Source organism: Engraulis encrasicolus, chromosome 8, assembly GCF_034702125.1.
Source record: "Engraulis encrasicolus isolate BLACKSEA-1 chromosome 8, IST_EnEncr_1.0, whole genome shotgun sequence".
In the NCBI taxonomy this organism is placed as follows: domain Eukaryota; kingdom Metazoa; phylum Chordata; class Actinopteri; order Clupeiformes; family Engraulidae; genus Engraulis; species Engraulis encrasicolus.
The window spans coordinates 25,786,293-25,803,088 of NC_085864.1; the positions used below are offsets into that span (position 1 = coordinate 25,786,293).

The following is a 16,796-nucleotide window of genomic DNA, read 5'->3' on the forward strand; positions in this document are numbered from 1 at the left end:
TATAAAAGATTCTTAAAATATGTTTGTGCGCTTGTGCGTTTGTGCGTGTGTGTGTGTGTGTGTGTGTGTGTGTGTGTGTGTGTGTGTGTGTGTGTGTGTGTGTGTGTGTGTGTGTGTGTGTGTGTGTGTGTGTGTGTGTGTGTCTGTGTGTCTGTGTGTCTGCCTGTGTGTGTTTTTGTTTGAGTATGTTTGCCTGTGTGCGTGCATGCCCATGTGTGTCCTTTTTTTCAACCAAGCGAGAAATTCGCAAATTCGCAATGAGCACGAGCTGACAGTTACTTTTTGTATGTGTGTGTGTATGTGTGTGTGTGTGTGTGTGTGTGTGTGTGTGTGTGTGTGTGTGTGTGTGTGTGTGTGTGTGTGTGTGTGTGTGTGTGTGTGTGTGTGTGTATTGCGTGTGTGCGTATGTGCGTGCACGCATATCTGTGTGTGTGTATGTGTGTCTGTGCGTGCGTGCGTATCTGTGTGTGTGTGTGTGTTTGTGTCCGTGCGTGCCCGTGCGTATCTGTGTGTGCCTATTTCAGTGCCAAGTGCGTGCGTCAGCAGCAGGCCCTGTGTCGGTGCGTCCCGGTGCTGCGAGCGTCGCGTCAGGAGCTGCAGAGCACGCGGGCTCAGCTCCGCAGCCTCAAAGCATTCTGGGAGGACTCCAGCGCCGAGCTTATGCAAAACACCACGGCTGCCATGAGAGGTGAGAGCAGTCAACTCCCTAACACAGAGGAGAGAAGCAAGGCAGATACCAAACGTGTACCATGACAGGTGAGAACAGGGAACTGCCCTGTACAAAGGCAAAGTAAAGTAATTACATACTTTGTCAAAATTGAGTTTAGATTTCCTTCATCTTGTGAAAAAGCCTTGCGTATGGTCCAAATGTGTCCTATTTTACATCGCTATGTCAAAGAGTAGAGTAGAGTAACTTTAGTGATCGCAGGGGGGGGGGAATTAAGGTGTCAAGTAGCTTACATAAATACACATAATGCCCACATGGACATTTAAAGACACACGTAATACAGGTAATAGTCAGGGAGGGAGAAATTGCAGTAACTACAATATCCAACCTAATACCAAGGCTTTTCTCAGTTTCAATGTTGGCGTGGTAACCGCTCTTTGCCTTTGTAGGGCAGTGAACTCCTTTACACAGAAGAGAAGAGAGAGGAGCAAGGCAGATACCAAACGTGTGTTCATGCACGTGCACTGCACACCCACACACATACCTCTCCGCATACACATATACATACAAGCGGATTCCAAAAAAGTTGGGACACTTTGTGTTTTGTGAATAAAATCAAAATGCTGGCATTTTTAAAAAATCTAATATGTTGATATGGTAGAGCATTATGTACAGACAACATATCAGTTGTTAAAGTTGAGCAGAATTATTGTTTTGAGGTAATTATGTGATCATTTAAAATTTGACCCATGCAACAAATCTCAAAAAAGTTGGGACAGGGCCAAAACATGTTGTAATAGTTGGATAATTCTAAAAATAACACAAGGAAGAATATTTTAAAAGGAACTATATTGACTGCCAACATTAATGCACAACTAAAATACCATCACAGAAAGGCTGTGGCACTCAGCAGCGAAGATTTTGAGGGACTAATTACTTATCTATTACACAGAAAGATTGAATTATCAAAATTGCAGGCATATAAGGCCTATTTCCGTAATATAGAGTTCTGTGTAATCATTGCATGAGTTATGAGATCATGACATACTTGTGGTCAATAAGCAAACTATGACACTCCAACAATGACAGCTCTCGAAAAAATGACCGTAAACACAACACTTGATTAATGCACATGATGCAGACATTAAACAGTGTTGCATGCAGAAAAGCTCATTCTATGGACCTAGGAGACACGTGAAACTGTCCTCTGAGTACAGGATGGAAAATATTTATTCCTTTTTGAAAATTATGGAGTCATGCACCCTCCAGGTTATACAGAAAATTAATAATTCAGCTTGATTTAGTGGTCAGTCTGAAAGACAGCATATACGATGGTAAGGGGGTGCAGAGGTGACTTGGTTAGGGTCTTCTTACTCCTGTAGAGCATTAAAATGATTGTTGACTGCTACATACAGACTTTAAACAGCAAACATAGCTACCAAGGCATTATATTTTGGAGCACCGCCTTTAGGTATTGTCCCCTAATGGTGGCAAATTTAAATCTCTACTATGTTCCAACAGTGTAGTTCCATCATAAGAGTAAACAGGTCACAAAATTGTTTTCTTGCAGTCCGGATATGCCCATATTAAGCATAACAAAAAGGTAAACAAGTTGAAGAACACACCTATCAGTTGAGCTGCTGAAATCATGTCTTGCACATCAAAATATCAAATTTTTGAATGAAATTATGCCATCAGTCAAAGTATTTAACTGTTCAGTCTCATCCCTTGTGTTGTGTTTAGTCTTATCTAATATAAAATGCATTTTATTGGCCCTGTCCCAACTTTTTTGGGATTTGTTGCAAGGGTGAAATTTTAAATGATCACATAATTACCTCAAAAAAATAATTCTGCTTCACTTTAACAACTGATTTGTTGTCTGTACATAATGTTCTACCTTGTTAACATATTGAATGTTTTGAAAATGCCAGCGTTTTGATTTTATTCACAAAATACAAAGTGTCCCAACTTTTTTGGAATCCGCTTTGTATTAAACGTGCACACACATACACACATTCACATACACACACGCACACACACACACACACACACACACACACACACACACACACACACACACACACACACACACACACACACACACACACGCATACACACACACACGCACACACACGCACACACACACACACAAACACACACACACACACACGTGTGCACACACACACACACACACACACACACACACACACACACACACACACACACACACACACACACACACACACACACATGTGCACACACACACCACTCACAAAAAGGGCTTAAGGCTGATGGAACCTTTTATAGATTGACAGGTTTCACTGATGCAGCTGCCAAAACCCGAAGTTATGTACGTGCTGTAACGTAGCGTAGGAGAGTTTGGCTCCTAGTTTGAGGCGTTTGAATCCTGCCTGCCTGCCTGCCTGCCTGCCATGCTGCATTATATTCGGTGGAGATGGTATCATAGGAACGTACTGTAAGAAGAAGAAGAAAAAAATAGAAGTGGGAGGGATATAGTATTTTTAGCACTGGAACAAAATCTCCCAGTGCATTTATCACAGAGGGCAGGCTGTTCCCCCCTCCATAGCGGGATAATTGCTATGTAATGATAAGGAGGTGATATGATTACTCCACTCTAATGGGCCTCACAGCCTCGCAGAGAGAACACTCGCCATGCTTTCTATCTCTTGTTGTGTCGAGTCTGTGTGTGTGTGTGTGTGTGTGTGTGTGTGTGTGTGTGTGTGTGTGTGTGTGTGTGTGTGTGTGTGTGTGTGTGTGTGTGTGTGTGTGTGTGTGTGTGTGTTTGAGAGAGAGAGAGAGAGAGAGAGAGAGAGAGAGAGAGAGAGAGAGACCGACAGAGGGAGAGGAGGGGGAAGCGAGACAGAGAGCGAGCGAGAGAGGGAGAGAGAGAGAGAAAGAGAGAGAGGAAGAGGGAGGATAAGTGTGTGTGTGTGTGTGTGTGTGTGTGTGTGTGTGTGTGTGTGTGTGTGTGTGTGTGTGTGTGTGTGTGTGTGTGTGTGTGTGTGTGTGTGTGTGTGTGTGAGTAAGAGAGAAAGATAAAGCCCAAGCCTGTGTGTGTGTGTGTCTGTGTTTGGGTTGTGACTTTATCTTTATGTATTTGTCTGGCTTACTCATATCAGCACGTGTGATACTGCAACTGCCAGCCCCTTCCACCCTTTCCTTTGAATCTCATTTTGACGTAGCCAGACATGGACTTTACCACCCCATTGATACTTTTTTTTTCGCTATCCTTATGGACTTTGCCAATAAATTGATTGCAAAACGCACAGCCAGTACTGAGCACCTTGTTGTTAAATTCTTTATAGGGAGTCTGCCACAGGTACAGTAACAGATTTATGAGGGAAAGGAATGTACCGTCCAATGGCTGAACATTTGATTCGGTCGGATGATGATGACTAGGAGCCTGTTTATATGCACATCAATACACCGTTTATTATCAGGTTTTTGGAGTAACTGGTTTATTCAATTGCTCATATAAATGGAATAAGCCATTCATAATAATCGGTTTATTGCAGTTATCAGTTCATGACAAATCCGATTCACACAGGTAGGTTTTTGGCTAATAAACTGATTTCTCAAGACATGTATCCAGCATAATCATTATTATCGTGTTATTGGCATTCTGATAAGTAGCCAGTCACATTCCTTGAATTCCAGTTCGTGTCACACACTTGAGTGACTGACAGACTGACAGCTGACAGACTGCATGTAAAGGACAATAAATTGTTTATTCCAATAACTTGTTTATTCCAATAACCCGATTATTGTGGTAATGTAAACGGGCTCAGTGACGATGATGATGGTTAGAATTTTTGTCCATAGTATTTACTCATTAGCAATACGTTAGCAGAACCTTGTGCTTGGCAAGCGTGTGAATAAAGAACCTGACTCCTGGCCATGCTGGGGCATAACGGTAGGGCACTGTGTTACTACGCCGTCGACCCGGGTTCAATTCCGGCCGGGGTCATTTGCTGGTCTCTCTCTCCCCCCTCATTTCCTGTCTCTCCTCCACTGTCCTGTCAAAAACAAAGGTAAAAATATAAAAACAAATATTTAAAAAAAGAACATGACTCTGTCTGCTGAATGCAAGTGGAGCTCAGAGAGTAATTGGTTGTGTGATACCTAGCCCTTCTGGTGTGATAATATGGCTAACCTCCGTCTCACCTCGAGAAGGTGTGGCGCTCTTGGAAGAGGGAGGGAAGGAAAAACCCTCTGGCTCTTTCACCTCTTACTTTGAGGGCTATGAAGCACACACTGTGGACTTGTTTTGGTATGTGTTTTATTGGTTTGTGTTTGCTTAAATGTGTGCTCTCTGTGCGTCAGTGCATGTTCGTGAATGTTTTTGTGCTTTCTGTGTGTGTGTGTGTATGGGCGCGCGCATTTGTGTGTGTGTGTGCTTGTGTGTGTGTGTGCTTGTGTGCGTGTCTGTAGGTGTGAGTATGTCTGTGTGCTTGTGTGTGTGTCTGTGCGTGTGTGTGTGTGTGTGTGTGTGTGTGTGTGTGTGTGTGTGTGTGTTTGTGTTTGTCTGTGTGTGTGTGTGTGTGTGTTTGTGTGTGTGTGTGTGTGTGCGCGCATGCTCGTGCATGTCTGTGTATTTGTATGTGCAAGTGTGTGTGTGTGTGTGGTTGTCATCCCATGTGTGCGTCACGCGTCAGGGTTATAAGTGTCGAGGGTACGCAGGCCGTCCCAGAGCGTGCGCACCGCAGTGCAGGTATGATGTTTTTATTGGAGCGCCGCTGACGCTGAGCTGAGCTCACAACACCTCTGCTTCCTGCTCAGCCTGCTCTAGCACCGTCACGTCACGTGGACATCAAGCTCATGTGGCAACCCATCTGGGAAACACCAATTATGGACAGGGAGGGGGAGAGTGAGAGAGAGAGAGAGAGAGAGAGAGAGAGAGAGAGAGAGAGAGAGAGAGAGAGAGAGAGAGAGAGATATGATTATGAGAAAGAGAAGCAAGAGGGCAAGAGAGAAGAAAAGGGGAGAGAGAGTTTGATACTGAGAGAGGGAGAGAGAGAGAAAGATAGAGAGAAGGCAAAGGAGAGCAAGAGAGAAGGATAGAGGGAGAGCAAGATTAACACTGAACGAGAGAGAGACACTGATAGAGAAAGAGAAAGACAGAGAGAGCGGGAGCATAATGAGAAAGCGAAAGAGAGCAAGAGAGAAGAATAGAAGGAGAGTCAGATTAATACTAAAAGTGAAGGAGAGAGAGAGAGAGAGAATAATGAGAAGGCAAAGGAGTGCAAGAGAGAAGGGTAGAGGGAGAGCAAGATTGATACTGAACGAGAGAGACACTGATAGAGAGAGAGAGGGAGGGAGAGAGAGAGAGAAAGAGAGAGAGAGGATAATGAGAAGGAGAGAGGGAGAGCAAGAGAGAAGAATAGAGGTAGAGAGAGATAGAGAGAGAGAGAGACAGACAGAGAGACAGAGACTGATAGCGATAGAGAGAGAACAGAAGAGCAGAAGTGTGGGAGTGTGAGGGGGATGTCCTGGCCTCCACTCCACTCTCACCTGTGTGTGACTCCTGTGTATGGTGTGCAGTTGAAGTGCAGCTTAAAGTGATATGGGTGGGGCAGGGCAGGGCAGGGAAGGCTGGGTAATTATCTGCTGCTACCTGTCTGGCAGCTTTCTGCGGTTGCACTAAACAGAAGAGACAGACAAAGGGAAAGAGAAGAAGAGTACTAAGAGAAGACAGATTAAGATCTTTAAAAAAAGAAATGTCGTTCTCTTTACGTTTCTTAGTTGTAGCCACAGCCCATGTGGTAGTTCTGTTAACATGAGGGATATGTATGTGAAGGGGCTGAGGGAAAGAGGTAGACTTTACATGTAAGGTTATTACATTGTCAAGTAGGAATAGCAGTGAAACTGTATAGCAATTGATCTATCCAGCTCTATCTCTCACAATACTTACTATGCTGTAAAACAACCAGTTAATATGTACAAAAGTAAGTTGCCCCGCTGACTTAAGTTTGTAAGTTAACTCAACTTGGGCCTCGAGTTACAGTAACTTACAAACTTAGAGGCAGCAGGGCAACTTAACTTTTTACGTTTAACTGGCTGCAATGTTTCACAGTATATAAGAAACACACTGTTATTGCGTTCTATTACACTGTCAGGTAGGAATAGCAGTGACACTGTAAAGCAATTGATCTATCCAGCTCTATGTCTCACAATACTTATGTACTTACTACACTGTAAAACATTACCGCCAGTTAAACTTAAAAAAGTAAGTTGCCCTGCTGCCTTAAGTTTGTAAGTTAACTCAACTAAGCCTCGAGTTACAGTAACTTACAAACTTCGATGCAGCAGGGCAACTTACCTTTTTACATTTAACTGGCTGTAATGTTTTACAGTATATAATCAACGCTGCTATTGTGTTCTATTAGTAGTTGTATTTTGCCAAGCATAGGAATCTGAATGGTGTTATGGAGAACAATAGAGCCGCTCCACGCCTAACTGTTATAGCCCATAAGGCATCATAGCAGATTCACCTTGTTCACCAAGTCTATGAACCACTTAACCTTTGGAAACATTATTTTAAGCTCGGAAAACAAGAGGGGAGGTGTGTGTGTGTGTGTGTGTGTGTGTGTGTGTGTGTGTGTGTGTGTGTGTGTGTGTGTGTGTGTGTGTGTGTGTGTGTGTGTGTGTGTGTGTGTGTGTGTGTGTGTGTGTGTGTGTGTGTGTGTGTGTGTGTGTGTGTGTGTCTTAGGTTGAATAAGGTGAAAGGTCATCTTACACCTTATTACAAGTTGGTGAACCACTGATACTGAAGTGGAAACATTATTCAAAACATGGAAAAAATGAGTGAAAAGTGTTGTTTGCAGTGTAGAAGTGTGAATGTGACGTGTGTGATGTGTGGAGATAAGGTGTGTGTGTGTGTGTGTGTGTGTGTGTCTGTGTCTGTGTCTGTGTCTGTGTATGTGTGTGTGTGTGTGTGTGTGTGTGTGTGTGTGTGTGTGTCTGTGTGTCTGTGTGTCTGTGTGTCTGTGTATGTGTATGTGTATGTGTATGTGTGTATCTGTGTGTTGCTGGGGGCGAAGGTGTTGAGGTTGGGTTGGGCTTAGGTACATCGTAACAAATATTCACCTTTCACCTTGTTACTGAAACACTGATAATGAACCAAGCTGATGAACCGTGGAATCCTACGGTAACTGGAAACATTAATTTTAGCGTGAAAAAAAAACTAGGCGAGCGTGAAATGTTTGACGAAAATAGTTAGTGTTGCTTTAACTGTAGATGTGTGAACGTGACTATGGGGGTATGTTTGTGTTGAGGAGGTGTGGAGGTGTCGGTCGGTAGGGGGGTGTTTGGGGTTGGGTTTGGGCAGGCGTGGACTGGAGCGTGAGAGGGCGAGGCGAGGCGAGGCGGAGATGTGCTGCGGTGCGCTGCGCTGTGGTGGGGCCGCCTTAGGGACCTGAGCAGCTGCTGGCTGCTCGCACATTAATTATGATCTCATAGAGCTGCTGAGAGACAAGCCCGGACGGACCACGACAGCCCCACCGCACAGCACACAACACACAACACACAACACACAGCACACATGCAGGAGCACAGCGTTCCTCCTACTCAAACACTTGCTGATCTCAGGTCAGCTTCCAGGACCCCACGCCAGCTATAGTCCCAGCACACCACACACTAGCCTGATTATTATCAGTGTTCAAATCTCTTCGAGACTTGGTCTGACCAAGAGCATAACCATTAACATTTTCCAAACGGCCTTCCTTGGTTTGCTTATGGTTGTTTGCTTACCGGCAAAGTGGGAGGAGTTCCCGTATTTTCGGGAACTCAGAAAGTACTTGCATTGCTCTTGACCTGACTAGTTGCAACGCTGAAAGTGTTGCGTCGCTAGGAGGGCACAGCCTTGCTAACCACACACAGCCCCAGCACACAGAATATAGCACACAACACACAGCACACACCGCATGCCGCTCTTCCTGCTCCACACTCACTGATCTCAGGTCAATATCCAGGACCCCACACCAGCCCAGGGCCGTATTAAGCCAATGTGGTGCCCCTGGGCACTATACCTCACTGGTGCCCCCTTTAAGAACACTATTTGTTAAGCTTGAGTCTTGTGGTGCTCCCTCGCCAGCACACAACATACAGCCCCAGCGCACACAGGAGCACACAGCTCGGTAACACTTTACAATAAGGGTACATGAATACTATTGGAATTATGTTGGAAGTAATGTATGATTTATAGTTAATTAACACATGACCTATGTATGCATTGATGGTTAGTATACTAGTAATGAGAATGGAGTCCTGCTTGGAATCATAATGACCCACTATTAACTAATTGTGCAAATCAAAGGTGAATTCATGGTGTGAGTTCCAAGTGTTAATATACCATGTATTAACACTGCTGATAACACTGCTGTTAATATATCATGTGTCCAACTGTTAATATATTGTGTATTAACACTGCTGTAACAATGCCAGATCGTGGGGAGACTGGGGTAAGATGAGCCACTTTTTACATTTTTCGTCACAGCTAAGCGATGAAGGCGTATTCGGTTAACATTTTCACATCATACCAAATTTCAAAGTGTCCTGATACTATTAGAGCAAAAACTAATTGATAAACTGTCATGGTTAAAATGATATTGCCTTTTAAAAATATTTTTTCCGGTGGCTCATCTTACCCCTTGTTATGGGGTATGGTGAGCCACTGCTTGGGGTAAATTGAGCCCAGGCAAAAATCTCAGCTAAACAAGTTTTATTTATTATAACAAATGTAACTAATGAATCTATGAAATAAAACAACTAAAGCAACAGAACTATGCCAAAAAATACATATTGTGGGCCCTTACAGCTTTGTTTGAATACAATGGCGAACAATGCAGAGTGAAATGTAGAAAAAAAGTTAATATTATTGTTTGAATTGGCTGAAACATGCATAAAGTCATTAATCTCAACTCACCTGGGTATGATATGAAAGAAATTATCTGATTATGCTGAAATATCATAACATGTTTTTCAACCATTATGCATCCCATTAGGATAAGCGGCTCATCTTACCCCATCTCAAAAGGCTCACCTTACCCCATGCCAAAATTATGTAAATAAATGCTCATAAAATTATCATACAAGTGCAAAAAGACTGAAAATATCACTCATATAGTAGCTTATTACGTAACATTTCATACATGATGAGACCAGAAATTGTTCTATTTTTGTTTTCTCTAAATCATCCATGTTTTGAATATACATTGAATTCACTTAAAGAGCAAAAAAACACATTTTCACATATATCTCTTGCCAAATTTGGTACATGCTTCACTTTTTCACAGGTGTTAGAAAAGGATTTCCACCACCTTAGAATGTGGTGACATGTTAAAATGTATTCACCTTTTTCGAGAAAAAGGGGGTGGCTCACCTTACCCCACTCTGGCCAGAGATCATTTCCCACTTCACATTCTTGTGACCAGCCGCAGTCATTTGTAATATTAATATACAAGCTATATCATATTGTGTCCCATGTGTCAAGGTCTGCTTGTTGAAAGGGGAGGGGGGGGGTGTATTATTGGGTAGGCCTTCGTCTAAGATGATCTTGTAACCAGCACCACACAAGTAATATTTTTCTGTATGAGGTCATATCTTAAGTAATGATTAATTAATGTATTATTTAACAACATATTTGGAGTCATAATAGAAGTCATGATGACTATGGCATTAGTTAATGTATAAAGAAGAGATATTCCAAGTGTGTTAATATATACTCACAAAAGATTTTACGCTTAACTACTGAATCTTTGCCCCTTATTCTGCGGTCATGACATGATAATGAGTACTATAGCATTAGCTAATGCATGAAGAAATGATATTCAGAATATGTTACTATGTACTCAGAGAAGAACTTCTGATTAACTAACATTATCAATAAAAACACCAGTTTGTGTACAAATTTTAATAAGCAAAAATGTTAAACAAGGGATCACACAATAACATACCACAGGCTTACATACATTTATCCAGAGAGAGAGAGAGAGAGAGAGAGAGAGAGAGAGAGAGAGAGAGAGAGAGAGAGAGAGAGAGAGAAAGCGACAGACAGACAGACCGACCGACCGACCGACCGACCGACCGACTGACCGACCAACGCACACACACACACACACACACACACACACACACACACACACACACACACACACACACACACACACACACATTCTCCTGAAAATGTCCAAAAGATGAATCCATGGTTTACAGATGCAGAGCAAGATGCATTGTCCTATATGAAACTCGGAAAGTCCAAGTTGCATGGTCCACAGAGAAAGCTGGGGTTGACATACTGGGAGGCGCGCAAGGTGTTTGGATCCGCAAACTACTGACAGTGGTTCACTGTGAAGTGCCTGTAGCCTGTCGCAGTCAATGCACTCCTGTAAGTGCCCCATTGGTCACTGATGACGGTGGTTCCCGGACGCACTTGTTTAACCACACCAGCCACAAGACAGGATGTTTCTGGCGGTCACCTACTCCTAATATTCTTAATACCCACTTTTTCCGTCGCCATGTTGCACCGGCCCTTCTGTGGTGATACTGTAAATACACAAGAGAGTAAAGTAAGTGAGTAAGTAAGTACATTTTACTTAAAAAGCACATAAAACAGTACAAAACTGACCAAAGTGATACAGATATTAAAAGGAGAAGGGAACAATGTCAGATAAAATCCATGCAGCTTGGCCTGCAAGTTTTTTTTAAAATATGCAGCACCATGGGTGACATCATCAAAGCTTAAGGTGGTCCAACAACATGTTGCTGTACTGCTTCACAGTGGTACCTCTCCAGCCCCCCAGGGGAGGTTGAGATGGCTGCGGTGCTTAGTTGCCTTTAGGGGGCATTAGTCTACTTTATTTTTTCATACTAACGGGGACGTTGGCAGGCTTATGATGAGGTCAAGGGGGTTTTGGGAGGCTCACCTTGCTTTTATTAAGGAAACAACTTTCATCAATAGCTGCAAACTCTCAACGATCTCCAACCATTTGACCATGGCGTCTTATGTGGGCATTTATTGCATGATTGCAAATCCATCCGACTGTTCCAGCCATCTCTGACCGTGTCCGGGAACTCCTCGCAACTCCATCCTGCATCATGTCACTCTTTCTAAGCACAAAACCTGAAAGAAACTGACCAAAGGCAGAATAGAAAAAATAATTAAACATATAGTCAGTAGACAACACAGCACTGTAGTCTAAAATTCCCTCGTAAAGACAGTATAAACCCCTTCATTAAACTATTAGAGGCAATTTCTGGCAATATAATTTCTAAAGAAAAAGTTTATGTAGTTTAGGACACTACATCTACATCTTGAGAAATGGCCGCCACATTGAATTATCTTGTGGTCAGTGTTTTTTTTTCCTGAAGTGTGACCCTTAGAGAATATTTCAGCTAAATTCCATGTCTTTACACCAAAGTAAGTGGCTTTTACAGTAACTATTAGTAGCAGAGACGGCCATCTGAAAAATGGGCGCCATACTGACTTTAAGTGTGGCCAACATTTTTTTTCCTAAAAAGTGACCCTCAGATAGTATTTCAGTCATATTGCATTTTTTAACCAAAGTAAATGGTTTTATACTAACCATTCAATAGCAGTGGCAGCCATCTTGGAAAATGCTGCCTATATTACAATGTTGTATGGCCCGCTTTTTTATTAAAGAAAGTGACCCTCAGAAAGTATATTTGACAAATTCCATGCATTTATACCAACGTGTATGACTATGTCACTAAGCTGCTCTAGTACATCTAACAGAAATTCACCCCTTTCAACTCCCCTCCACAGGCACACACAGAAGTCATAAGTCCATTGGAGAGGAGTTCTGCCAGTTCTACTCTACTGGCTGGTAATCGTATTTGCTACTGGTTTGTCAAATTATTACGCTTCCAAAAGTGACCACTGGGGGGCTTAAATACAGTATATTATATTGCAATTCAGTGGTAAGGCATGGCAAGCCACCTCTTCAAACAAGTTTTCTTGACTGGGATGTGCACGACAGGCTGCTAGGCCTAATGGAACAACACCATAGATTTCATTTCTACAGGCTTGCAATCTGTCTTGGCCTCACTAGGCTAAAACAGAGATCCAGAAACGCAACAGAAGCATAGTCTTTCTTGTATTTTACTTAATATGTTTTTGTGAAAATGATAGACAAACACATAGGCCTACAAAACATGTATCAAAGTTTCTAAGCTTAAATGAAGAACCATGAATTACTGTAGCTGAGTTGCACCAAGTGATTGCTCAGTCATTATCCAAACTACTTCGTTTTAATTGGAATGTTGAAGTTACTAAAATTAATATATGAACTACCAGCATGAAATACACTACAAATTAGATGAATTATTCAAAATAAAGTACTCACAGGAGCTGCTTGAACAAGCACGTTGTAGGGGTGGCAAAGAGAGCTGTCGGCATCGTTGTGGCACGGTCGAAATGGCTACAATAACACTTCCGCTCGTAACTTCCTGTTCAAATCTTTTGTCAAAATAAAAGTCACGAATAGCTTGGTGATTACATTAGTTTTACCACAACCGTAAATGCTGCTGACTATTGCATATAATGAAAATCAAAATTATGCATTTCGATTTTCCTTTCATGCAATGTGCACTATTTACAATTGTGGTAGAACTAATGTAATTAAAAAGCTATTCGTGACTTGTATTGTGAGTTGAACAGGAAAGTGAGAACAAAGGCGTTGTTGTAGCCATTTTGGCCATGCTACAACGATGCAGACAGCTCTCTTTGTCACTCCTACAACGTGCTTGTTCAAACAACACATGTAAGTACTTTATTTTGCACAATTCGTCTTATATGTAGTGTATTTCATGCGGGTAGTTCATATATAAATTTTAGTAGCTTAAAAATTCCAATTAAAACGAATTAGTTTGGATAATGGCTGAGCAAACACTTGGTGCAACTCAGCTACAGTAATTCATGGTTCTTCATTTAACAGCTATGATACATGTTTTGTAGGTTTATGTGTTCGTTTATCAATTTCACAAAAATGATTCAGTAAAATACATGAAAGACAATATGCTGCTGTGGTGTTTCCAGATCTCTGTTTTTAGCCTAGTGAGGCCAATAGAAATTGCTAGCCTGTAGAAATGAAATCTATGTCGTTCCATTATCTCAACCTGTAGTGCACATCCCAGCAAAAAAAAATAACATGTTTGAAGAGGTGTCTTGCCATGCCTTACCATTGAAATGCAATACTGTATTTAAGCCCCTAGTGGTCACTTTTGGTAGCATAATTTGACAAACCAGTAGCAAATAAGAACACTACCAGCCAGTGGAATGGAACTGACATAACTCCTCTCCAATGGACTTGTGACTTCTATGTGTGCCTGTGGAGTGGAGTTGAGAGGAGGGAATTTCTGCTAGATCTACTAGAGCAGCGTAGTGACATAATCGTACACTTTGGCATAAAAGCATGGAATTTGGCAAATCACTCTAAGGGTCCCTTTTTGAATAAAAAAGCTGGCCACACAAAATTGTAATATAGCCGGCATTTTTCAAGATATCTGCCACTGCTATTAAAGGGTTATAAAACCCTTTACTTTGGTTAAAAATGTAAATGGCTGAAATATTCTCTACGGGTCACTTTTTAGAAAAAAAAAATGCTGGCCTCACTTAAAGTCAATATGGCACCCATTTTTCAAGATGGCCGTCTCTGCTACTAATGGTTACTGTAAAAGCCACTTACTTTGGTATAAAGACATGTAATTTAGCTGAAATACTCTCTAAGGGTCACACTTCAGGGGGAAAAAATCACTGGGCACAAGAAAATTCAATGTGGCGGCCATTTCACAAGATGTAGATGTAGTGTCCTAAACTCCATACACTTTTTCTTTAGAAATGATATTGGCAGAATTTGCCAGTAATAGTTTAATGTGAATGGGGTTATACTGTCTTTACGAGGGAATTTTAGACTACAGTGCTGTGTTGTCTACTGACCATATGTTTAATTATTTTTTTATATTCTGCCTTTGGTCAGTTTCTTTCAGGTTTTGTGCTTTAGGCAGAGTGACATGATGCAGGATGGAGTTGCGAAGAGTTCCAGGACATGGTCAAAGATGGCTGGAACAGTCGGATGGATTTGCAATCATGCAATAAAGGCCCACATGAGACGCCATGGTCAAATGGTTGGAGATCGTTGAGAGTTTGCAGCTATTGATGAAAGTTGTTGTAATAATAGCAAGGTGAGCCTCCCAACGCCCCCTTCTCTTCATCATGAGCCTCCCAACACCTACTTGACCTCATCATAAGCCTGCAAACGCCCCACTTAGTATTTAAAAAATTAAGTAGACGAATGCCCCCTAAAGGCAACTAAGCACCGCAGCCATCTCAACCTCCCCTGGGGGGCTGGAGAGGTACCACTGTGAAGCAGTACAGCAACATGTTGTTGGACCACCTTAAGCTTTGATGTCACCCATGGTGCTGCATATTTAAAAAAAACTTGCAGGTCAAGCTGCATGGATTTTATCTGACATTGTTCCCTTCTCCTTTTAATATCTGTTCATCATTTTGGTCAGTTTTGTACTGTTTTATGTGCTTTTTAAGTAAAATGTACTTACTTACTCACTTACTTTACTCTCTTGTATATTTACAGTATCACCACAGAAGGGCCGGTGCAACATGGCGACGGAAAAAGTGGGTATTAAGAATATTAGGAGTAGGTGACCGCCAGAAACATCCTGTCTTGTGGCTGGTGTGGTTAAACAAGTGCGTCCGGGAACCACCGTCATCAGTGACCAATGGGGCACTTACAGGAGTGCATTGACTGCGACAGGCTACAGGCACTTCACAGTGAACCACTGTCAGTAGTTTGCGGATCCAAACACCTTGCGCGCCTCCCAGTATGTCAACCCCAGCTTTCTCTGTGGACCATGCAATAGTCCGGGAGCCGTGGGGTTGAACCCAGATTTCTTTGATAAAGTTTTTTTTTTTGCTTTATCTGATAGATTTTAGGCAAGTCTTCAAGATTTCAGACGATGCCCGGTGATATCCCTTGAGCATTTCCAGATTTTGAGCCTTTATTGTCCCATAAATGCAAATTATGACAAAAAACTAAAGACACCTAATATTACTGTGAATAATGTTACAAAATGTACCAAATTGCTTATATTACCTGAAAAACATTCACATTGGACTGCCTTAACACTGCCCTTATTGAAATAAACCCAATATGGGGTAATAATTAACCCTTTCATAACAGCAATCCCACAAATAAGGCGAGACACTGTAGGTGAATAGGGTATTTTTTTAACTTGCAGATATCAATATGAAACTTTATCAGATGATTACTCGTATGAATTGGAGAAAAAAATGTATGACAAGTTTTCTATATTTTATGTTTAAATATGCTAATTAGGCTATTATCTAATTAAATATGCACTAATTTGCATATATTTTGATGCAATGAATCTGACCACCTGAAAATGCCAGCTTCAAAAGTCCTTTTTTATTTTGTTAATATCGTACATACAAGAATATTTACTGTGGTTAATTGTGGCTTTCTCCTTTTGTTATCCAGGTACAGAGAAAATACTGCTAATAACCTTAAAAAATGCGATTTCGGCCTATTTTTATGCATTTAGTTATATAAATCAGGTCATGAATGACAAATCAAGAAATGCCTCAGTAAAAACATTCACAACATTGCTTAGAATAAGACTGTAAAGTATGGAACGGATTGTGCATTTTGAGATCCTGCATAACATCACATCATGACAACATACATGACAACATCGCCGGTAGGTAGCCTACCACAAATAGCCAACATAAAAGAACCCCCCCCCCACCCCCCACCCCCAAAAAAAAAGAACAACAGAGTGTGGGGGTAACTGGTGAGCAGTCGTTGGCTGTTCCAAAAGATGAGTAAAGAAATGACATACATCCAGTGTATCCAGACTGGTATTGAATGATCACTTAAATCCATAAAGCCATCAAATAAGAACTACATGCATTTACATTTACACAGAAAGACCTATATACACTGCAACATACAGTACCGCACAGACAGTGAGAGAGAGAGAGAGGTCTAAACATAGGAAAACAGCTATACATTATATACTGTTGAGTCAAAAAATTAAGTCAATCCAGTGTATC

General features: G+C 41.7%; 1 protein-coding gene and 2 long non-coding RNA genes across 3 annotated transcripts in view; 2 read left to right on the top strand and 1 right to left on the bottom strand.

Moving 5' to 3' along the window:
• Positions 1-16,796, top strand: part of lekr1 (leucine, glutamate and lysine rich 1) — a 167,091-nt gene that overhangs the window by 63,740 nt on the left and 86,555 nt on the right. Inside the window, exon 5 of the mRNA XM_063205317.1 lies at positions 525-688. Within this exon, the coding sequence (XP_063061387.1) occupies positions 525-688 (164 nt within the window). The remainder of the gene's footprint in view (positions 1-524; positions 689-16,796) is intronic.
• Positions 10,856-13,142, bottom strand: LOC134454363 (uncharacterized). Its single transcript, XR_010035825.1, has 3 exons — positions 13,051-13,142; positions 11,611-11,817; positions 10,856-11,230 (listed from the first exon to the last, which is right to left on the bottom strand). It is a non-coding gene; the product is annotated as an uncharacterized LOC134454363 (long non-coding RNA).
• LOC134454362 (uncharacterized) lies at positions 13,358-15,572 on the top strand. Its single transcript, XR_010035824.1, has 3 exons — positions 13,358-13,467; positions 14,683-14,887; positions 15,298-15,572. It is a non-coding gene; the product is annotated as an uncharacterized LOC134454362 (long non-coding RNA).